This window comes from Primulina tabacum, chromosome 8 (genome assembly GCF_025594145.1).
Source record: "Primulina tabacum isolate GXHZ01 chromosome 8, ASM2559414v2, whole genome shotgun sequence".
NCBI lineage: Eukaryota > Viridiplantae > Streptophyta > Magnoliopsida > Lamiales > Gesneriaceae > Primulina > Primulina tabacum.
This window is the reverse complement of record NC_134557.1, coordinates 13442257-13466743: the sequence shown is the minus strand read 5'-3', so window position 1 is coordinate 13466743 and position 24487 is coordinate 13442257. Positions and strand designations below refer to the sequence as shown.

Here is a 24487-nt window from a genome sequence, read left to right as displayed (position 1 = left end):
TGCCACGTTGTTATGCCTTTCGGGTTCAAGAATGCCAGGGCCACATATCAACGTCTTATGAACAGAGTGTTTGAGAATTAGCTGGGCCGAAATGTGAAGGTGTACGTGGATGATATTTTGGGCAAGTCTAAAGAGGTTGTTGATTTCATATATGATTTGGAGGAGACTTTTGCTACTCTCATGCGTTATGGAATCAAGCTTAATCCTGCCAAATACATCTTTGACGTAAAGAGTGTTAAATTTTTGGGCTTTATGGTTACTGACCGGGGGATCGAGGTGAATCAGGAGAAATTCAATTCTGTATTGAATATGTCAGCTCCTCGATCTATCAAGGAAATGCAGAAGCTAACCGGGAGAATTGCTTCTCTTTCCCGGTTTATATCCCGATCAGCACAGAGGAGTTATCCATTTTTCTAGATTCTTCGGAAGGCACAGCAGTTTGGGTGGGACGAGGAGTGTGAACAGGCTTTCCGAGATCTTAAGATCCATCTGGCTGAGCTCCCTGTATTGGTAAAGCCAGAGCCCGGGGAAAAATTATTCATCTATCTCTCTACTACAGAGTATGCTGTCAGTTCGGTATTGATAAAGGAAGAAGAATCTGATCATAGGCATGTCTATTATGTCATCCATGCTCTAAGAGGACCCGAGCTACGGTACAGTGAAGTGGAGAAGACGGCTCTAGCCTTGGTTATGACCGCCCGGAAACTGCGACCTTATTTTCTTTCACATCAAATTATTTTTCTTACTAATAGTCCTCTCGGGAGGATTAAGACTCATAGGGAGGTATCCGGGCAGATGATCAGGTGGGCAGTGGAGTTGAGAGAATAAGATATTGAGTATAAGCTCCGGGTTGCCATAAAAGAACAGACCTTATCAGATTTTTTATCCGAGATGGTTCAGCCTGAGGAAGAGGAAGTGTGGAGAGTTTTTGTGGATGGGGCGTCTAGCCTTGCTGGATGTGGAGTAGGTGTGGTAATAATATCTCCCTCGGGAGAAAAGATTAAGCTAGCCTTGAGAATTGATTCCCGGGTAACTAATAATGAGCCAGAGTATGAAGCTGTTCTTGCTGGTATCCGAGATACCTGGGAGGTCGGAGCTTCTCGGATTATTTTGTACTCTGATTCACAGTTAATTACCCAGCAGATAAAGGGTGTTTATGAAGCTGAGGATGACAGGATGCTTAAATATCTCAAGCTCATAAAAGCCCAATCAGAAATTTTTGTGGATTGAAGTATTGAACAAATATCCTGGGAAGAGAACGAGGAAGCAGACACTTTGGCAAAGATGGCTGCCTCTTTATCAGAAGTAAGTACCCGGGAAACTCTGCACGTGTCCCGGCTAATCCTCTCTACTGAAGAAGAAACATTGCCAACACCTAAGGATTCCAGGATAACACCCCTGATCAAGTTCATTATAAGCAATGAACTACCTGAAGATAAATCCCGAGCTCAGAAGATCAAGAGACAAGCTCCCAGGTTTGTTCTCTTAAATAATGTCTTATACAGGACATAATTTCAGGGACCTCTATTAAAATGCTTACCCGCGGAGGAGGTGGATTATGTCCTCCGGGAAATTCACGAAGGGTGTTGTGGCGAGCATTTGGGAGGAGTAGGATTGGCCCGAAAAGCAGTGATTGCCGGATTCTGGTCGCCTACTATTAACCAGGACTCTGCTCAAGTTGCCCGAGTTTGTGAAGGTTGTCAACATCATTCAAACTTCCAGCACAGCCCGACCACTCCTATGAAGCCTATCTGGGCTTCTTGTCCCTTTGATCAATGGGGCATGGATATCGTGGGTCCATTTTCTATTGCCCGGGCTCAAAAGAAATTTCTCTTGATGGCTGTGGATTATTTTTCTAAATGATTAGAAGATGAGCCCCTGGCCAAGATTACCGAGCAAGAAGTTTTAAAGTTTCTATGGAAGAATATAGTATGCCGATTTGCAGTCCTCAGGAGACTAATATCAGACAATGAGAGACAGTTTCAGGGAAGAGAGATTACATCTTGGTGCCGAGAAATGAAAATCACCCAGCCATTCACTTCTGTTGCTTATTCTCAGGCCAATGGTTAGACAGAAGTAGTGAACATAATTATTGTGCAATCCTTGAAAACCAGGCTACAAGGTAAGGGAAAAGAATGGGTGGAAGAACTGCCTATTGTTCTCTGGGCATATAGAACTACTCCCCGGGCACCTACTCAATAGACTCCCTTTAAACTGGTATATGGGTTTGAAGCAGTTATTCCAGTTGAGATTGGAAAAACTTCTACTCGGGTAGAATCTTACTCGGATGATATTAATCAACGCCGAGCAATGGAATTGGATTTAGTGGAAAAAAATAGAGAGCGAACTCTGATTCGAATTGAAGCTTATCGAGGCCGGGTCATGAAATCATATAACAAGCGAGTCCGAACCCGAGATTTCCAAGTAGGAGATTTGGTCATGAAGAAAACTAATCCAGCCGGAGATGTTGGAAAGCTGGAAGCTCGGTGGGAAGGTCCTTACAAAATAACCCGGAAGGTTAGCTCGAGAGTTTTTTATCTTGAAAATGCTCAAGGACGTTCTCTCAAAAGACCCTGAAATGTATTTCATTTAAAGAAGTATTATGCTTAACAGATGTAATTATTTGTGGGAAGATATAATGAAAGTTTTGTTCTTCTCAGAAAATGTTTGAATATGATTGTTATAATTGAGTATGAAAGACACAAAGCCCAGGGCACTACACCCTGGTTCGAGGTACCACACCTCGACCATTCCCAAGTCCCGGGACATGATCCCCGGTCCAAGGATCCGTACATTGGTTATTCATAAGCCCAGGGCACTACACCCTGGCTCGGAGCACCACACCTCGACCATTCCCAAGTCTCGGGACATGATCCCCGGCCCAAGGCTCCGTACCTTGGTTATTCATAAGCCCAGGACACTACACCCTGGCTCGGGGCACCACACCTCGACCATTCCCAAGTCCCGGGACATGCTCCCCGGCCCAAGGTTTACTCGCTTTGGTTTATTATACAACCCAGGGCTTTATACCCTGGCTTAGAGGTTCTACATCTCGATCATTTACTAAGTACGGGGCATTTTATTCATTGCAATGATAAAAATCTCGACTACTTATTTGAAGTTACCGGTTAGTTTTCAACACTTGGAAATTTTTGTGATTTGATTAGTCCCGATTAGCTCTATTAACCAGGTATTGAAAAGTTACTAAGGCATTTTTAGGAGCACATAAAGTAAAAGAAATCCAAGAGAGAAATAAAATTGCATTAATGAAAAGCCCGAGGGCTCGAGTTACAAAGGGAAAAGAAAAAAGAAGATTACAAGCCTAGTCTAATTCTATGTGCTCGGACCTCGGCTGCTCTTCCTCTTCAGAGTCTTTCTTCTCCTTTTCTCCATCCTTGGGAAGGGATGTGATGGCTCACTCAAAGTTTGGAAAATTTTCCTTATCTTTAGGCAGAAGACCGGCCTCTTCAAATTGTTCCCGGAATTTATCAAAGCCGGTCTTGAAAAGGGGATAAGCCCGATCTTCTACAGCCGCCTTGAATTCCAGAGAAATGAGGATTGAAGTTGCTCCATATTTCGTTCAGTCACAGCCAGGGAACTCTCGGCTTTTTCTGCCCGGGCTTGCTGGATTTCTACCTGCTCGGACAGAGAATTACTCCTCGATTCCAAGGCAGATATTGTCCCTTGCATAGCCTCCTCATGGATAAGGACTTCATTGATAGTGTCTCGAGCCTTTTCCAGATCTGCTCGAGCTGATTCCAAAGCAGCGCGTAGACCGGCCACTTTTTCCTCATGCGCAGATGTAACCCGAGACAGCTCTCCTTGAAGCTGCTCGTGAACTTTTTGCAGGGCCCGAGCTTGATTATTCTTGGTAGTAGCTGCTGCAGCCACCTCCTCAAAGGACGAGATCATCAGTTGAAGGCCCTGCGCAAAAGAAATTATAAAAAAAAACAGAGAGAGAAAGAAGAGAAGAAGCAAAATTATAAAGAACTTACCGCAAGGATTTTATTGGATCCTTCGAAGAGTTTGGGTGTGGCCCGGGAGCTTCTCAAGTGTGCCTCCTCATCAGGGATAAGGATTTGCTTGAAAACTTTAATCCCGGTAGGAGTGGATCTCTCCAAGAAAATGTTAGCTCGAGCAGGCTGAGTAGAAATGAGAGGTCCCTGAGAGGGCTCTTGTGTAGGTTGTTGGCGAGGAGGGGTGGTCGTTTGGTTGGCTTTGGAGGATCCTTGATCTCCTTCCTGGTTGCTCTCAACAAGGATTAGCTCGGGGCTTGTAGTAGCCTTTTGCTTCCTCTGAAGAAGAGGAACGTGGTCTTCAGAGTCTGAGGAACCCTCCCGGGGTGCCTCTTGTTCTGGTTCAGTATTTACCCCGGCTGATTCCCTCAACCGGGCCGCCTCCTCCTCGGCTTTTCTTTTCTTTTCAATAGTCGCCGCCTTCCGAGCTACTAATTTCTTCTCTTTGGCTGCCCTCTCAGCCTCCCATTTTTTTAGGAATGCCTCCTGCATCTTATCTGTACAAAATTAAGGGCAGTTAGTATGAAGATAATACTATGAAAGAGCAGAAATAGAAGAAAGATTACAATAGAGAATTACCGGGTTGAGCGCCCGAGCCTGCCACCTCATCAATTATCCGATCCAAATGGTCTTCAGCCCGGGCACTCAACCCATAGACAACTAGATTCTTCTGGGAGATAAGGGTGGAGGAGGAGTATTTTTTGCCCTCCACCAAGTCTTGGGTTCGGGTATAAAAATCCTCAAATTTGTAAGATTTTGGGAGGGAAGGTTGAGTAGGAAGGGAAGGAAGGAAACCAGTCAGACAAGAAAGAGGGGCTGGAAGTTGAATATAGAAATATCGTCCATTCCATCTCTTTTGGGAAGAAGGATGTCATCAAGGAACCTGGCATTCAGGCGGGCAGACAAGGAGAAGGCATTGTCTCCCAGTCTGCAAACAAAAAAATAGTGAAGGACGAGGGGGTCGACGACAAGGTTGTGCATTTTGAGTAAAACCTAGGCCAAGGCCATGATACGGAAGGAATTATGGTGATGTTGGTTAATAGGTACACCAAAAAACTTGGCAACCTCTGTATAGAAAGAAGAGATGGGAAACTGGAGAACATTTCTAACTTGGTCTCGGAAGAAGGTGGTGAAGCCGAGAAGAGAGATATTTGCCCTGTCCGAGGGACCGGGAATTAGAATTTGAAAAGAAAAAGGAATGGAGCCGAGAGTCCTAAGCTCCTCATCCTGCTCCCGAGCGCAGAGTGCTGCTCATTGAAGCGAACCAGGGAACTCCCGGAATCTCAGATTGAGAAGGAGAAGAAGCCCGAGCTTTGCCTTTACCCTTGCTCTTTTTTAGAGATTTGGAGGGGCCCGTTGAAGAGGGTTTCGAAGAGGAGGGTTTGGTTTGATGGGCCATGAGTTTTTTAGAAAGGTGGGTAGGAAGACGGCGGGGGGGAGGGGAAGGAGATGAATCAGAGCGCAGCGCGGTGGACTCATAACCAAATGAGCCTCGCGCATTGGTTCCTGAGGTTGAGGTGGTAGAATCAGACATTTTTAAAAAAGAAAACTTACAAATAGTGGGTGATTTAGCGGTTGAAAAGCTACATCGGTGGAAGATTGCCGGAGTAGGAGGACTTTGCAAGTTGGAGAGTTGAGAAAATTTTTTGCAAGATCTTGGGCGAGATTCTGAATTTGTGAATGATTTAAGAAAATCTTGTGAGCTACTATATATAGGGAAGTGAGTTAATCTCCACCGTTGATCTGAAAGAATCGTATGGTCAAGACTGATATTGGAAGTTGTGCAGGTATATGGAAGGACGTGCACGGATATCGAGGCGTCAGACTCATTATTTCCTCGGAATACAGAACATTTTTCGGCGGTATAAATGTTAGGGCATACGTCATCATAACATCATCTTGAATGTTCGAGAAGACTAAACGACAAATATTCTAAGTCCGGGAGATTCAAGGCACCGACATCTTATTCTAAGTCCGGGGATTCAAGGCCTCGGCATCTTATTCATAGTGCGGGAGATATGAGGGCCCGGCACCTCATCTCCTCTATGGGATATTTGAAGCCCCCGATACTTTTATAATATGGAATTGATTATCCTCTTATTGGCCTAACATTATTGATCGAGACAGCAAGTAAGTCTCTAGCCCAACTATTTAAGAGATGGGTGGTGATACCCCCATAAGAGCATGGGTCATAAATGACCCGATACATTAATTAGATGGCCTGAACCATAGTCAATATGCATAAGTACTTTCCTCAGCAGCCAGGCATGAAGGTGTCCGGGACATTGTCTTCCCAGGCAATCAAGAGCCTGGGCTCTCATACAAACTCTCGGTTACCTTACTATCCGGGCTACCTCGAGAATCGCGCCACACTCGAGTGTTATTGATATGAGTTGTCTAATCTGTCAGAGCAATATGGGTTTGGCGCGTTTTAGAAGTCATCAGACAATATGGGCTGCCGACTTGCCATACTTAACAAGTAGGCACTGAAAACAAGGTACCTACCACATTTTCTCCTATAAAAAGCACGTATATTTCTCATTTACTGATTCTGAAATCTTTGAACTCTCAAGTAGACACATATATTCTCACATATATTACTTGTGTTCTTCATTTTTCAACATGTTGACTTAAGCATCGGAGTGGCTGCACCGGAAACTCCTCCGGCGCCCATTCACGAGGTCCTTTCTTGTTTGCAGGTATTGTCGAGGCCATTACCTTAACTCAATTTCCTAAACACTTAATCACTTTCATTATCCGGTGGATTGTCCGCGCATCGCATACACGATTTATACGGATCACATCAATATTGATATTTGTTTATTTATTATTGCTAATTGTAAAAATACCAGATCAATCCAGTTTCGAATTATAGTTTTAGGGTTGGGATTGGGAATTTTTTTTAACGCTTTTGCTTCAACTTGCGTAAATATGAACTGAAATAAGAGAATCTCGATCGGCCCACCCCACCCCGATCCATCCACCCGCCGCTGTTTGCTCAGATTTCACTCCACATCTATATATCATCCAACTATTTCTTCCTCCTCCAGCTATTTTTTTTCCTCTGGTTTTTGTTGATTTTCGCTTCACATTTTAGTGGTGCCCCATGTCTTTTCGTTTATGTACTTTGAAAAGATCATCTTTTTCCAAATTTTCAGATTTTTTCAGGTGGAACACCGTCAGAAATGGCGAATTATTCCATCTCAGTCACAGACAAACCTCGGATGCGAGAGGAAGAGGAATTCAAGGAAAGCAAGTTAATAGTAGCTCTCTGCCCTTGTGTGTTTTGCCTGATTCTTTTAGTTGTAGTCGCTATTATTGTTCTCATTATCAAATTCCATTTGTATTGTCACACGCCTCTTCATTCTTCACTCTTCGAGAAGGCTTGCCGTTAGTTAAGAAGCAAGATTTTATGTTTCGCTTGAAGCTCGGGCCTTTATTATATTGTTTGAGAAAGTTTAAATCCCATTGTTCGGATTCCGAATTTGAGGGCGATGATCATGAAAATGAGTTGTATTTTGTTGACGGGGAAATAAATGCTGATGAAAAGGAGGTGGATAGGGTGTGTAAGGTGATGGAGGAAACCTTTGCTTTTGATCGGAATATGGAGACAGTTTTGGATGAATGTGGGGTTGATTTGAGTCATGAATTGGTGTTGCGTGTGCTGGAGAGGTTTAAGCACGCTAGAAAACCTGCATTTCGTTTTTTTTGCTGGGCATGTGAGAGGCGTGGATTTGCTCATAATTGGAGCACTTACAATGTGATGCTTAGTATACTTGGAAAGAGTCGGCAATTCGAGACCATGGTGTCGGTTCTTGAAGAAATGGGTGACAAGGATTTGCTTACAATAGAGACTTTTACCATTTGTATAAAAGCATTTGCTGCTGCCAAGGAGGGGACAAAGGCTGTTGGAATTCTTGATTTGATGAAAAATTTCAAGTTTAAAGTCGGTGCAGAGATGATCAATTGTTTGTTGGATGCACTAGCGAGGGCGAAGCTTGGAAAAGAAGCCCAGGTTTTGTTCGAGAAGCTGGAGCATAGGTTCACCCCAAATTTATGTACTTATACTGTTTTGCTCCATGGTTGGTGCAGGGTGAATAATTTGATGGAGGCAGGGAGGACGTGGAATGGGATGATTGACAATGGCTTCAAGCCTGATATTGTTGCCCACAACATAATGCTTGAAGGGTTGTTGGGAAATAAGAAAAAGTCCCATGCAATGGAGTTGTTTGGAGTGATGAAATCTAGAGGTCCATATCCCAGTGTGAGGAGCTATACAGTCTTGATTAAGGATCTTTGTAAACATGGCAACATGCAGGAAGCCATGGAGTACTTGGATGAAATGCTTGATTCTGGATGTGAGCCAGATGCAGCTGTGTACACCTGTTTAATGACGGGTTTCGGGAATCAAAAGAAAATGAATGTGGTGTACCGGTTATTGAAGGAGATGCAGGAGAAAGGATGCCTGCCTGATGGGCGGACATACAATGCTCTGATCAAGATGATGACAAGCCAGCATTTGCCTGATGATGCGGTTAAAATCTATAAGAAAATGATACTGAGCAACGTCCAACCGAGTATTCATACTTATAACATGATGATGAAGTCATACTTCGCTTCAAGAAATTATGAAATGGGTTGTGCGGTGTGGGAGGAGATGAAGAAGAAGGGTTGTTATCCTGATGAAAACTCTTACATTATTTTGATTAGGGGCCTTAAAAGGCAGGGAAGATCAATTGAGGCATATGGATATAGAGAAGAAATGATAGTCAAAGGAATGAAAGCACCTCAACTTGATTACAAGTTCACATCTGATATTTCCTGGGCAGATAGGGCAGATATTTTGGAAGTGTTGACCCAAAAGAAGATGAAGTTCTGATGATGAAGGGATTACCTTATTGTGCTCTTTCTCCCAATTGGTGTGTGTTGTGTCGTAATGATTTGGAAACACAAGATCATATGCTCATTCATTGTAAGCTTGCTAATGAATTGTGGTCTAGGGCTTTGGAAGAAATGAGATTGGTTTGGGTCATACCGAAAACAACACAAGATTTGTTTATTATGGATCTTGGACAATGGGTCCGCAAAAGAGGAAGAATTTTTTGGAGGGTGGTGATCCATGGCATCTGTTGGGGTATCTGGTTAGAGAGAAATAGAAGAATCTTTGAAGATTTGGAAGACAGCGCAGAAGAATGTTGGGAAAAAAATCAAGATCAAGATAGCAAACTGAATTGGAAATTTAAAGAGTTTCAGAGTTTATCGATACTTGATCTTTTAAGAGACTGGACTTATGTTTATTGCTAATTTCTTGATTTTATCTTTTTTTTTAGTGGACCCCTGGTCCACTTCATGTTAAAGAAACACTCTTTTTTTAATAATATTATCAAGTTTCTTATCAAAAAAAAAAAATAGACGGATAATTTGTATAATTCGTCAGAGGTGTTTATTTGGTGGCCTTATCATTGCAGTTGTTGATTAAGTTTTTGACTTGTAACCTTATGTAAACCTTGTGTAATACCATCATTTTTCGTCATTAAAAAAAATTGCTATCAATATGTTTTGATCAACTTACACAAACGCATGCATGTCGTGCTCGTCTTATCTGGCTTGTTACTTGTTAGTCATATTTTAGGTCATCCACGTATAAAATATCTAAAAAGTTGGCTCCTACATAGTTTTATCATGTCTTTTTTGGATTAGTATTTTCAATTTAGTGTCGCAAACTTGCTGGACGAATTCAAGACTCAGGAAAGAGTGAAAAACAGGGGTAGCGGATAACAAAACTGCCAAAAGAAAGTATATCAGTAATAAAGAACTTCAGATTGCGCTTTGTTCAAATCGACTACAACGATCCGTAAGAATAAAATCTCACCCTGAAAAATTTCGTATAGTATTAATAGCAAAAGATTTGAATATCCCATTTTAAGAAACATAGCTTTGCTCAGAAGTCTTGGCCAACTTAGCTTGCACAAGTCTGTCCAAGATCGGGGGTTCAAGAGGAATCGGATCAAGACAGCGTTCTGCTGTTCCAACAATAACCTGCTCAATAAGAAATTACAGTTCTCAATCCCTCATTCCAACCACGAATATTAAAAAGCATGCTAGGCTGGCACTAGTGACAATAAAAACCAAATAGAACCGAACCAGTAAAAGATACCGACTTGGACGCGGTTGCTTCTTTGGCAAGTTTAAGAGTGATTGAACAAATGCAGCGTAAGACAGAAGAAGATAACATCGCAAGCATTTCTTACCTCATCAAGCAAGAAATCTACGGCAGCTTCGTCATCAGCTATATGCTTTAGAGCAGTCTTCAAAAAGTGAATGTCCAACTGAATTTGCTGGAATCCACTCCGATTAAATGTCTGGAGCCGTACAAATTCTTGTAAACTCTTTAATGAAAGCTTCACTGTTTCTGTTAAGACAGAACCCTGAAAAAATAATTGCCAATTCAATCACCATACATGCTGCTACTAGCTCTACTCATTTTTGCACAAGCAATAGTTCCCCAACCTGTGTGAACTCTATTTTTGTGAAAATTTCCATTTTCTGCTTGAACAACTTTGCAAGATGGGTCTCTAGAAGCTGACTTCTAGCCTTTTGAGTATTCGAATGGCCCAGTCTGTCATCCCTCAAAGGATTACTGCGTGAGGATGTGGTGCTCCCATTGCTGTCGTTCCGGCGATGCTTCCGATGAAGTCCTTGAGGCAAAATTTGGGTTGCTTCATTTCTTATTTCTTCGAACTAACATATGAAATTGATGAACAATTATTTAGGTTCATAAGCATTCATAAATTGGTATATAAAGATATAGTGATCATTACAATGGAAAAGGAGATTTTTACGTGGGTTCAAAACTACATCTCTCCCTGAAAGGGGAAGAGGTTTATGCCACTTCAACCAAGTGGTGGTGGCAAATCTCACAAGATATTACATGACCAGAACATGCCATAAACTGTTTAAAAACAAAACATGAAAAGATAGTAATCGTATTACCTCCTGAAGAAGAAGATCCACAAACATATGCACTTCTCTGGGTTCTTTATGCTACAAAAAGGGACAGAAACTCCAGTATAATATATATCTCAGAGATACTGAAGTGTCCATAAAATAATTTAAATTCACAATTTCGAGCACTGTACTCACCTTGACCCAATTTGGTGCAGTGAACCTCCTCTTTAAAAGTACCGTTATTTTCTCAGTTCTCACCTTTATGTACTGGAAACGGTAAGTGTGTTAAAACTATAGAAAATTATATAAAGTGAAAATATTATTAGTATATAGGTACTTTATCCACGCCTTAATTAACTCTTCAGGTATTCATCACGTTTTGGCAAGCAACACCATACCATATAAAATGAAAACATAATCCAAACTGACCGCATAACAAAATACTATTTTAAAACATCCAACAGCTAATAAGCTCGACCGCAGCAAAGAAATCGTGGCCAGAAATTATAGCATTTGGTAAGCTATGAGATTAAATCATGAACAGTCTCCTCAGATAATGTAAAGCATTACTTATTTAACAGTACCACTAAATTTGATCTCACATTTAACCTATTTATCACAAATCGAAATTTGGATATAGAAAGCTTACAAAGTTCAATAACACTTCAGCAGACGAACGAAAGATGCGGCAAATTTCCCCTGGGACAAAGGCGGGACCATACTCAGAGCTTCTCACCCCACCACCAGAAAAATGAGTTGCTATTTCCTGAAATCTTGGCAATGAGTATTATATAAAATCCAAAGCCCTCAGAGGAATAATTGGAAACCTCGTTTAAATCAGAGGACCGAACAACAAATCATCGATAAGAGTTAGTTCCTTGCCTCAGTAATTATCGGAATGGCACTTTGTTCAATGAAAACAGATAACTGAGCCAACACAAGAACAAGCCCAGCGGCAATTTTGTCACCTGGAATTCTCTCTATCAAATTCACATCTTGACTAGCTTCAGTCCTCTTTCCAGAGAGCAAGAGGAAATAGCCGTCCAATTTCCTAAAGAAATTTTGAAATCCTTCTTGGACCCAGTCAATTATTTCGCCTCTCAACTTTAGTAACAATTTTGGGTTTTCAAAAAGTAACTGACGGAACTCCTGGGTTTAAAGACAAGTTACAGAAAAATCATGAAGCAGCAAAAATATGATGACAATTGACATATTGGACAGCATCATTTCACTATGTGATTTTTAACAATGTCTTAAGAAAAATACGCAAAATATGCCTCCACTAGATATGCCTTTTGGATTTCATACTAACTTGGATGGTCCATCTAGCTTACACGGAAACTATCTGATTTATTAATCTGTACACCAGCCCCAAAAAAGAATTCTAGAGTATTCAAAGGTCTCAGTAAATTTTTTTACTCCAGATTCAAAATGATTCAAGAGTAGAACACGACAAAACAGAGCAGAATGATTAAAAATGTTTGATAGTCTTATCTATACCTGTAAGGCATTCATACTGCCATGGATCACCGCCTGTTTGCTGGCCTCAAGGGCTGCCTGCAAAGTATACTCTTGCTCAATTCCCTCCTTTTGAGTAACTTGGACTTTAGTCAGGGTATCTATCAAATAACAGAATAGGTCATTGTTCTGAATACATGTTGATATCCAGTAACTCCTTTTTTTACCATATTATATATTATGAAATTCAGCAACTCTTATACCCGACATCATCCCAAGAAATTCTAATGCATTAAGAATTATAAATTATGAAAAAATTTAAAATACAAGGGTGACGATTTTTTAAACAATTAAGAAAGAACAGCATCCAGAAAATAAAATGAATGTAGGTTTCTTGCTTCTTGCACACAGCGTTGGACCCAATAGATACACATTAGTTTCATAAGCATACCGCCCATCTCATTTTGATAATCTCTTCTGAAAGGGAAAGGAAATGGTGGTCACAGGGTGAAAGCAGGGTATATGTTTTTACATTTTTGCAATACACAGAGATTTCTTATAAAATGAGTAAAGACGCCCCTTTTTAATATTCTGAAGAGCATCTCTATCAATAATTTCTACAAAAAGTAATGTTTGTGAATTAATATTTATCAAATTAAGTAACACGGATATCTATGGCATTTATAGAAATCGGGTGTTAATTAGGGAAATCCAAAGTCTGAAGGATAGAATTTAAATTTGGATCGTTAGTAAACAGATGAGAATCCAACCTAAACCGACATCTAGACCATGGACTATCTTTATTATATTATTAAGAATATGTTATGTAGAATAACTACCAACATCGGTCTCTTGGTGTGTTTTGTTTGTTCCAATTCTCTAAAATAGTAATATGTCAAGTTAATTTCTAAAATTGAAGTTTAATAAAACATATAATATAGTGCATATGTGTAATGCATTGCATACCTAACGTGTGCTCTGTTACTAGTGTTAATAAAAGGAAAATATTTGACGCTCATTTGTTTCATTTCACCCTGTTTAGCTATACATTCTAAAAAATGCTCTCTCTAGATAATCAGCAAATAGCTTGCACAAGGACCAGAATGATTTATACTTCTACAATACAGCAAACTTGCTTAAAACATCATCAACACATAATGAGTCATTTGCCTCGTAACAACAATACGTGTATCCCACTGACCCAAAGTTTCTGATTTTCTACAAATAGAAACATAACACTAACCTGAAATATCAAATAAAAGACGATTAAATGCGCCGAAAATATACTCTTTGACAGCATCACTGGCAGACTGAAAGCATTATATGTATCAGCTTATCTTTGAACAATGCAATAAACCTACATGAGTGAGAGTAAGAATATTCTACTATATTTTACTTCAAGCATTGACATGAAGTCATAAGACCTGCAAAGAAAATGTGGGAAGAGAAGCTTCAGGTAGCACTTCATCCATCAGAAGCACATCATTCCAGATTACTCCTGAAAAATATGATGTTGGATCAAAAGAAGAAAGCAAAGGCTTGTGAAAATCCGTGCCATCCATATAGTCCTCGGACAACAGATTAGATAAAGCAGAAGAGATATAACTAGCAGAAATGCAATGGTTCACAACTCATCTGATCTAAATTTCATGCCAATGAAAGAGAATCAAGTAGTAGGACAAGTTAAAGACATGAAGGAAGATTTTAATCACCTTTCCTTCAACCTTATCCATACTATATATAAAGCAAGAACAACTTATTCATGAAGCCCCGAGACATGATTATCCGCTATGCTTCTTATGTATTCCAATCGATAGTATGATTAAATATAGTAAGGAGCACAGAATACAATGTGATGCACGGAATAAATCTCAAGTCAAACAACACGGAGCTTTTTAATGTCTCTTAGACTATCCAAGAAGCTGAATTGGGATACATGAAAGCAAGATAGGTTGCATAAGAGTTAAGACTCATTTTGGAACACATCGCTCTGCCTTAATTGCGGGAACAAATCCAATTTCTGGAGGCCACTTAACCTTCTGGAGCTGCCAACAGCTACAGATGCCGCTATAGAGAATGAAGTCATCGATACACCATTATAACAAGAAACTTGATGCATAAAAAATTAGTTTCATTCCCTTTCAAAACATAGTTCAGCATCTCTCCGCGCATCTATAGTATCATACCTTAAATACTTCTAGCCGAGATCATGCTTAAAACATGTACAATCTTATTGGAAAAGATAGTAAAACCTCATAATACATCTTCATAAAGGACTTACTACTGCTGCATTCTACATCACCTACTTTCATAATTCCCACCGTCTCTTTGAATGCAATTTTAGAGCATCAACCAAATTATTAACCACCACAGAACCCATGATTTGACAGAAAAAGGTTCATTCATCCAAGCAATACAGAAAGATGAGAAGCTATTAGCTTCAGAAATCGGAAACAGCAAAATGGCATCTACAGTTGTTGAGATTAATAATAAAGTAAGCACTGGGATAGAGTTAACTTACGTAGGCTTGCCAAAAGATCTACAGAGTGAGCTTGCTTCTTCAATTGTTGATGAAAGGCTTCAAAGTTCCTAAGATTCAGGGAACACCAAATATAGTATGATATTTACCCCAGTTTTATCACATGGATAGAAAGATATAACAAAATGATACTGGTTAATAACAAGCCGTCTTACTTTGTGACAAGTTCCTGGGCGAGTTTTGATAGCTCTTGCTCTGAATGCAAGAATATAACTCTATAAGCACCAATAGCTTCGGTGAATTCACGAATCGAAGCCTATGAGTAAGTTATATTTAAAGCAAAAAAGTGAATATTATACTTGGTACCTAAATCTGGGGTTAAACTTCTGAGAAACACAAGAATAATATTTCATCCAGTGCTGCTGAAGAATAAATTCCTTTTTTCGTAAACAAAGAAAACTCATTTTTTATTAGCAGAACACAGCTCTTGTCGGTACTTATGGCACATGTACATTAGGCAAACAAATTTCTAATTCCATGTCTATCAGAATAGTTATATGTTTTTCCCATTTAAATATTTCAAAAGTGATAAGAACACATATTAAGAGATCTTATATCCTTTCATCACCTCATGAGCAGTGGCAGAACTTGAATCAGGTGTACTTCCCTGATTAGAAGATGAATTAACACCGAATGAATCTTTTTCTAGTTCTTCAGTCTCAAGATGTAGGTCCACGAGAAACTGTTCCAGCTTTTCAAACAATTTAACCTTCAGAGTTTCAACCTATCCAACAAAAATGTAAATAATCATGAAATAAAGATGGATATTGATAATATAGACCAAAAAAAAAGTGAAAACCAAAGTACTGTTCTTATAATTGCAAATCATCTACTTAAACCAAAGAATTCTACAGACACTGAGTTAATAAAGTGTATGACATGCTACAATCTTAGCATAGCATAGTGGACAGATGATTTAGAATATCTCATAATGAAAAACGCCAGAGAAATTCATACTGGAAAGTTCAACTGCTTAAGAAGCATGACAGCTTCAGCCCTTGCTTGAATGGATTCGGAATCTGAGAAAACCTTGCCCTGAAAATAAATATTAATGTAAAATGCAGCACTTCAGAAAAAAATTGTCAGATGTGCTAATCAATAATGAAGGTTTCCCTATTTTTGGTGTTATTTTAATCGTTCCTGGAAAAAGGGAGAGAAAAAGTATGTTCTATATTATTTTTTGAGTAGACAGGTCTTTATTAGGTATATATCTACACCTATATATTAATTAAGAAGCTATTAGAGTAACTACTTGGTCTCTTTTATGTGTCGACCTATCATTTTATATTTGACCCTCACTAAACATCAGTTATTGATCATCTTGAATTCATGTAGAAAACCTGCTCAATAAAATAAAAAGGACATGCCTGCAAGTTTTTAGTAACTGTGGTCACAGCCTTTTCTGATGCTTGCTTACAGTCTTGAAAAGAAGAATCCCCATATGCCTTGTAAAGTAAAGAACAAAAGGGTGAGAAGTAGGACAACTATTGATATACAGATAGATCGGTGTATCATGTCCATAGTGACAGGTAGACAGAGATAGATGCATAGCGTCAAAAAGATTGTTCCAGGCATATTAATGAGTTAAGAAGATACCAACCTTGAAAATTGGCATGGCTCCAGTATAGAACTTCACGGCATCAGAATATGCTTCTGCTTTGATACACTTTTCAAGTCTTGTAGGTAAGTCATAGATAAACTGCTCACAAAAATTTGGAATCCCTTAAACTCCCTCGAGGTCAAATTTTCAGGATATGCTCAACATAAAAATAGAAGTAAAGAACACAGAAAAGACTCCATTTATCTGAGCCAGAGATAAAATACAATTATTAGTTTATCTAGAACTCTAATAAATGCATGATCCAGAACCACTGTAGGTTGATCGATGCCTGTTACTGTAACTTTATTATCATTTCATGCTTGCAAAATGTCGCACATCTGTTAGAAAAGTTGTTCAGAATTATATTGTACTTAAAAAGTTTAAATAGCAGGAAAGCTGTAGAAAGAGGCAGTAAAAAATCGATGCATCACTTCAATACCTGAAGTTTTCGCAGAAGATTGCGTGTGCGATGCAGCTTCTCTATATGTTCTCTCTTTTCATGGAGAGATGTGTTGACCCCATCACTTCTAGATTGCACAGAAATTATCTGGAAATTTATAGAGAAAATAAGTGTTTAGTAAATAACGTACTTTTTCAAACCTATGGGCTATGGTTACCTTGATAACTGTGTTTCACCATAACAAAAAAAATCCTTTACCAAACACCTTTTCAAGAAGCTGCTCCATGTTTGTTTCCATGCCAACAATGTTATTTTTCATCCTAAATACAGCTAACATATCAGACTCTGCACAAAGGTTTACAATGCAGACTAAAAGTTTTAACACAATACAAGTCAACAAAGACTAGTTTGAGGGTGATTAAGATCCACACAGAAATGAAATAAATGGCGACAACTGGATAATCCTCTATATACTTGTTTGAAAAGTAAATAGATTAGCTATGATGTTGGATTTCACATTTATTAAAAAAACAAAAGGAAGCTTTTCCAGCATTGTGACAAGATGTACCTTTTGATTGTATCAGTTGCAGAGATGAACTTATTGTAATTCTCATACACTAACATTTGCAGGTCAGTATCAAGATTCTTTATCTCAGAAGCCATTTCGACGTGCTTCTGAAGAAGTCCTTCCAGGTTTGACTTTTGTACCTACACAATCAACTTAACTCACTTCTTCCTGTTTGTATTTGCCAGTAGAAAGCAGGTAGCCTCAACACCATTGTGGTGAACATGAAATTATATTAAAGCTACATAACAAATTTTGCCTACTAAATGAGGCTTACTTGAGTCCATGATAAAACAAGATCCTAATTGACCAGAATGTGGGAGAGAGGTAGGCTAAAAATGAACAACAAACTACAATAAAAATGAAAATGCATCTTCTGTGCTTCTCCAAAAAAACTAATAGGCTGGACTGCTGAAAATGCCAGAACAACCATAGCTCCTAAGGTAACCACTTATCATGGTATAACAGGTATATAATTCACCCAACAAACAACCAAAAATCACATATAGAGAAGATACAAGTAGCTGCATAACATCACGGTGCAAATATCTGCAATTTCTGCAACACCACATATATACAAATGGTTGGTACTTTGATAACGAACATGGTTGAAACATCATTATGTCTGAATAAATGCTCTAGCTCATTTCATTCCTAAGCATCATGATACATTTGTTAAATTGGCTGTCTTAACCTTCGACAACAATTAAACATATAAAAATATTTTTGGTTCTACAAGGATAAATAGATATACTTGCTAAAGGAACTAACTGTTCAACCAATCTCAACAGACATTTTTTTTTACACGTTTTTCAGATAAATTTACAATTTAGTTTCCACTCATACTATGTAGACTAGGAAAATAAACACCCATATTTCTAATTATCCGCACAAACTTTTCTTAGAACGAAACTGACAAGCAACTAGTGAAAAACCTTTTCTTATCACACATCTCGTGAACCAATGGACACCTCACATAAAATAAATGGCACATTTCAGCCTCTAAGGGGTTGACACATTTTTTTCCTCAAGGAAAAATCAGCTAGGCTGATCAAGAAAGAGTTCCGGAGCAAGAATTCAAGTTGATGAATCAAAGTAAAAATACATATAAGAAAAAGGAAAGAAAAATTGACCTCGGGGCCAAAAAAAGAGAGAATTCACGTAAAATTCAATCACAAAATATGTATATTGGAAAATCTTCAAAATTAAGAATTAAAAAAAAATCGATCAACTAGCAGTCCAATTGAGACAAAAAAAAACAACATATGACATGATACAGTTCCGAAACTGAAATCAGTAAACGAGAATGGGTAGCGTACGAGGAGATTCATGTACTGATCGACGTCAAATGAAGAGGTGTCGATGGTGTCGAGGGTGGCGAATCTGGAGGGAGTATGCGCCGGCAGCGATGCAGAAGAAGGATCGGTGGAGTAGAAGCTTGATAGCAGATCCCTCATTCTCTTCGCCTTATCATCCAACGGCACTCCTTCTACATCCATTTCTGTTGATTCTTCTTCAATACAGATTCGATTTCGAAGACCACCGGTGCTGTCGAAAAGCTATTTATTACATTATTCTTCCTATGATAGTAATTGTTTGAGAAAATGAGAAGGGGATTGATGGAAAGGTTTATTATTAAATAAAAAGGAGTGAAAGTAATTTATTTTTTTTATCCATGTTTTAAAAATGGTTTAAAAACTAATTTTTTTCATTAATATATTTAATTATTTATTTTAATTTTATATATATAATAAAATTTATAATTTAATTAAAAATAAAACTCACTTGACCCGACTCAACTAAATCCACAATTCACTACATTCCTTCTTAATCTTCACACAAAACATCTTCTTCTCAAACTTCCCCACCTCCATTGTTTTGATTTTTGGCTAACAATGAGTCTACGTGATACTCCTCCACAACAAATCGTACGAGAGAATCAAGTATTGATAAGTAATCAAATTTTTTATTTTGAATTTTAGTGGGTCGATTCTCGACCCAAGAGATTGGATGTAGGTGTGAAATTCTTCTCGCCTTAGGCCCTGGGTCGAGCTAGCTCGGATTGAGTTCCTGGATCGAGCTCTTAGAGCTCGACTGGTGTGAAGAGCTTGTGGGTCGAGCTCGTCACCCTGGATCAAGTCCCGACCCAGAGTGAGGAGCTCGACCCACGTGGGTGTGAGAACCGAAAATCTTGCAATAATGTAATTAAAATTTGGAAGGAAATTTTATTAGCATAAGATTCTTTTTATTGATTAGAATAAGATGGTCGTGTTGAAATCTTTATTGCCAAGCAAATTTCGAATTTTGGGGTAGGGAATATTACAAATTAGTATATCATACAAGATGCAAGGAAACAATATAAAGAAAATCTCGGATATTCATATAAATCAAGGATTTATATCTCACGAATTAGGAAGAGAAATCATCAGCAATGGCAAGGATATTTGGAGTCAATATTAGGAGATTTGACATGAATTTTTGGTATGATTTTAGTGCCAAATTTAGCTCCACCCTCCTCCCCTATAAATAGTGCATCAACCCCACTCATTCAACACACATAATTTCGAAATCCTAGAGCTGAAAAACTCGAAAATTCAGCAACTCTCTCTAGCCAAAATACTGCACAAAAATCGTCCCGAAAATCGTCAAAGAAATCGAGCCAGAGCGCTACCCGGACGAGGAGCGCGAAGTGATCCAAACCAAGCCGTTCACTCCACGTTTTTTTAAGTACATCCAAACACTGTAAGTGGGCTGTTTTAAATTTTGTTTTATGCACATGAAAATTTCGGTTTTGTGGTTTAAAAATACGGTCGAGTACCGTCGTTTTGTCTATACGTTTTTACGAAAGTTATTACGTTTATGTTTGATACTGTGAGGATTCCCTGAAAATGGGTGGAATTCCAACATATGGCCCTTAACAGTGGGATATAACTGTTTTATGGCCTCGCCCCCTTAGAGGATTAAAACTTAGGGACTGACGTCAGTAAACCGTTAAAGGTGAAAAATCGCAGTGTTATTATGTTATGAAATTTACGTTACGTTTATGAAAAGCATGATGTACGTTTATGATATGTTTTGAAAATGTAATTAAATTGGTTATGTTGTGTTCAAAGTCCCCCATTTACTGAGTATTCCCAAAATACCCATCCCCCTTACAACCCTTCCCAGATAAGTCCGAAGAACATGTTGAGGAAGAAGAGTTCGAACAGTTCTGGGGATGGTGATTCACGAGACCAGTAGTAGTTATGTTCGAATTTATGATTTAATAATTGTAAGACGCTTTCGCATTATTTACTATTTCGTTGGATTTCGTTATTGTAAAAACAATGTTTATTTCGTGGAAATTATGATATATAAACTGGTTCGGTTTATACTGTGCTACGAAAGGCTTGTTGTTTTCAATTGTGTGATTGCTAAACGACGTCGGTGTCAATCCCGAGTTTCGGGGCATGACAGTGGGTCTGGGTCGAGACTCGACCCAGGGTGACGAGCTTCTCACCCTGGGTCGAGACTCGGTGGGTCGAGTCCCCAGGGTGACAAGCTCCTCACTCTGGGTCGAAACTCGACCCAGGGTGAAGAGCGTGGGTCGAGCTCGACCCAAGTGTGAAGAGTTCGACCCACCTCGACCCAAAACAAAGAGCTCGACCCAGACTCGACCCAATTTTTTAAATGATCAGACACTATTTAACATTTTTGTTTTTGGTTTTTTTTTTGCAGATTTACTTCCCCACTAAAATTGGAAGGAATCAATTCTTTGAATGTAAGTTATTGAGATTTGTAAGAAGATTGTATCATTTTTGAATAAGAAAGAAATAGAATATTTGGTCCAGTATACTCAATTCGGTAATTTAATTATATGTGCTAAGGATTATAACAATTCAAATCAATTGTTATGGTTTTTTATGAGTAGACAAATTTACAATATTGGATGTGATGAATTTTGGATGATATATCATAAACGACTTTTAAGGTTTTCATTGTTAGAGTATTGTTTGTTAACGGGCCTAAATTGTTTAAATGTTTATCCTCTGATTCCTGATGAAGATGAATTTAGGTGGAGGCATTTTGGTGGAAGAGACTGTATAGGTCTGGAAGATTTTATAGATAGAATGGATGAGTACTACTCAGGAGAATAGATAGACATTGAAAAGTCGAAATTGGCATGTCTTTTGTTTGTGGTTGGTGTATTAGGCAGACAAAAAAATAAAAATGATACAATCGATTTAGAATTGATTAGATTAGTTAATAATATTGATATTTTTATTAATTATCCCTGGGGTAGAATAGCTTTCGAAGAAATTCTTTATGGATTTAGAAAAGATCTTGAAAATAAGTTTAGAAGCTATGAAAAATTGGTAGGATGCCGTGGGGATGATCCAGATTTCAGTGGGTGTAGTAGCTTCCATATAAGTGTATTTATTCATCCTTTACAGGTAAGTAAATATTATTCATTATATGAAATATCCTTATTATTTTATATCATACTAATAAATGTGTGTTTTTTTTTTTTGCTAGATTTTGGCTTATGAATATTTTCCAGCAATTGCTGGAGTGTTCTCTAGACGTCGGGAAGGTCCCAATGTGTCGATATCTCGGATGTGTCATTGATTGACTAGGAAATGGAGCAAGAATCATTCCCCTTCCATGAATGACGTGAACAAAACATTTATGTACATATGAAGGTAAATAAAAAAATCATTTTATTTACTTTTTGTATTATCTAATACAGTTTTTTTGTTAATTGTTAACTAATTTTCATGTTTAATGTTCATGATTAATATAGGATATTTTGGGGATCCTCATTCCCACCACGGAGGAGCTGATGTCTGCACATTATATGACTGGCGATTTTGTTGATTCTAATAATGTGGTAATCAATAGCATTACGGAGTTGATTAGCCAAGGTATTAAAGTAGTGTGCAGTCAAGATCCATTGGGCGACGTAGAGGAAGAAATGGGTGTACAGACCGAGGATCTTCAGTTTCCCAGACCATTCACGTATACATACTCCAGATCATCTCGAGATAAAGTCTGAAAATCTTCTCGGCCATCTGAGGGTCCTCACACATGAATCAACCGTCTCTTCCATTAACTGACATGAGACATATATCTGTGCATACAGATCATACATCTGGTGTAGATATGTATGACCTTCGTTTGAAGGAAAAATTTGGGACGATACAAAAGGACTAAGCCGAGATCATGAATCTATTGAAAAATATGCAGATCGATATCTCGAGTTTGAAGGATATGTTTGGGAGATTGTCTACAATGAGTGCCAATTTTGGTAAGTTTTATCGTTATTTATATGATTTTCTCAATATTTATATGATTTTTAATCGTTAGTATGAAAAATGACAAAATTGTATGTATTATTCTCTCAAATCAAGGCGAGACATCAAGGCAAAGATATGAAGATATTCCATTTATGAGAGTAGATGAGGTGGATCCAAATATAAAACTTGTTAGCGATCCGTCTTTGAATCGTACTTTTGAAAAAACTTTGGGTCATAAGTTAAGATTGTTCATAGTAGAAGAATAACTTATGACAGACGAAGAACTGCATCATCTTCTTATGAATGATATGATGTCTATGACTTTTGAGAAAAGAGATAGAATGTTCGCCAATAGAACGTGGCCACGAGTAAGTGCTGAGATTAATTCTTGTATGGAAAATACGAGGATATCGGGGTTGTGTTCATCCTACGATAGCTCGTGGTTTCGTGAATTGGGGACACCTGCTTGTTGGTTGACCGAGACAGTAAGTTTTTCCTTATTTTATTTTATTTTTATTACGTTGAGTTATGAATTAAGATATTTCACTTTTATCACTTTTAGCATATTCAAGATTGTTGTCGAGGGTTGCTCCAACTACAAAGGACGTACTCACATTTAATGTCACAAGAGGTGTCATTAATGAACGTCGATTTTCATCAGCTGGTTTCGAGTGCTTTCAATGAGGGCAGGCATTATAATATAGAATGTTTGATGTCTTATGTGAGAGCAGAAATTGGTGAGTAGCCGGCTATTCCACGGAACAAAGCCAAAATAATTTTGATACATTTTCATCTTCCTGGGCATTGGGTTTTGTTAAAGGCTTTGCCTAGCAGAAAGAATATTACAATCATGGATTCAGACCTCAGCGTAGATAGGTCGGGCAAGACATTTCTTAAACTTGTATACACTTTGTCCCTTATGCTTCCACATATGTTGGGTGTTGATGCTTCTGAAAGATGAAGTATAGTTAGGCCATAAAATTTTTCTACTAAAATAACCAGGTTAAAATTTTTTTTATTTTAAAAATTATTATTTCATTTCATTATTATTTAACGTATATCAATGTATATTTTATGTTTGCTTTTCATTACAATGGTGAATGTGGAGTATACCGTTTAGCGGCAGCAGCTTACATCATGTTTAGGGAAAATGCCTATCAACCGAATGATGAGAAGATCGAAGAATTTAGGCATTATTGTTTTGTTGTATTTGGGATAAATTATGGTCGTTGGATTAAAACATTTATATGATACTTTATATTGATTTTTAGTTAATTTAATCAATTTTTTATATGATCCATTTTTTTAGTATACTCAATCTAGTTTAAACAATGAAAATTTGTTCGATTCATTGGGTCGAGCATGGGTAGTGTAGCTATCTATTTTAAACAATACCAATTCACAACGTGTGGATTGAGTGGGTCGATGACCCAAAATTGGGTCGAGTGGTTATGGCTCGACCCACTAAGTGGGTCGAGAGTACTGCTTCACCCATGTTCTTGCACGACTAATATGCTCGATCCATTGATATACAATAAACATTAATTTCATATGCTTCCTTTAATGAAATTTGTTGTGCATTTTTTAGGTTCAATTGTTAAGAAAAAGAATTTTAGTAGAATTATAAAATTTGTTAAGAATTTTAGTCGTGTATAAATACAACCCACATTGTTATAATAAGAGAT

The 24487-nt window shown here is 38.2% G+C and overlaps 3 protein-coding genes across 3 annotated transcripts; 2 read left to right on the top strand and 1 right to left on the bottom strand.

The window, feature by feature from the left end:
- The first annotated feature begins 891 nt into the window (after positions 1 to 891).
- Positions 892 to 1230, top strand: LOC142554591 (uncharacterized). Its single transcript, XM_075665254.1, has one exon. The coding sequence runs from the start codon at positions 892 to 894 to the stop codon at positions 1228 to 1230; it is 339 nt and encodes a 112-aa protein (XP_075521369.1).
- A 5655-nt stretch (positions 1231 to 6885) lies between these two features.
- Positions 6886 to 9583, top strand: LOC142553780 (uncharacterized). Its single transcript, XM_075664278.1, has one exon. The coding sequence runs from the start codon at positions 7123 to 7125 to the stop codon at positions 8893 to 8895; it is 1773 nt and encodes a 590-aa protein (XP_075520393.1). The 5' UTR covers positions 6886 to 7122; the 3' UTR covers positions 8896 to 9583.
- A 217-nt stretch (positions 9584 to 9800) lies between these two features.
- Positions 9801 to 19132, bottom strand: LOC142553778 (vacuolar protein sorting-associated protein 51 homolog). The gene is made up of 20 exons (XM_075664277.1): positions 18846 to 19132; positions 17530 to 17669; positions 17227 to 17281; positions 17001 to 17108; positions 16562 to 16660; positions 16329 to 16406; positions 15919 to 15996; positions 15530 to 15685; positions 15117 to 15217; positions 14944 to 15011; positions 13847 to 13920; positions 13666 to 13732; positions 12465 to 12583; positions 11847 to 12113; positions 11614 to 11730; positions 11160 to 11231; positions 11010 to 11060; positions 10527 to 10757; positions 10268 to 10444; positions 9801 to 10055 (listed from the first exon to the last, which is right to left on the bottom strand). Exons 1-20 carry the CDS (start codon positions 19023 to 19025, stop codon positions 9939 to 9941), a joined length of 2355 nt encoding a protein of 784 aa, XP_075520392.1. The 5' UTR covers positions 19026 to 19132; the 3' UTR covers positions 9801 to 9938.
- Positions 19133 to 24487: the final 5355 nt, after the last annotated feature.

What these genes read in the sequence shown, in the direction of transcription:
- LOC142554591 (XM_075665254.1), top strand. Translation starts at nt 892, where the DNA reads ATGGTTCAGCCTGAGGAAGAGGAAGTGTGGAGAGTTTTTGTGGATGGG.
- LOC142553780 (XM_075664278.1), top strand. Translation starts at nt 7,123, where the DNA reads ATGTCTTTTCGTTTATGTACTTTGAAAAGATCATCTTTTTCCAAATTT.
- LOC142553778 (XM_075664277.1), bottom strand. Translation starts at nt 19,025, where the DNA reads ATGGATGTAGAAGGAGTGCCGTTGGATGATAAGGCGAAGAGAATGAGG. An exon ending in ATCAGTACATGAATCTCCTC is followed by an intron (nt 17,670 to 18,845) that starts GTACGCTACCCA and finishes TTGATTGTGTAG; the next exon opens with GTACAAAAGTCAAACCTGGA. An exon ending in GCCCAGGAACTTGTCACAAA is followed by an intron (nt 15,012 to 15,116) that starts GTAAGACGGCTT and finishes CCTGAATCTTAG; the next exon opens with GAACTTTGAAGCCTTTCATC.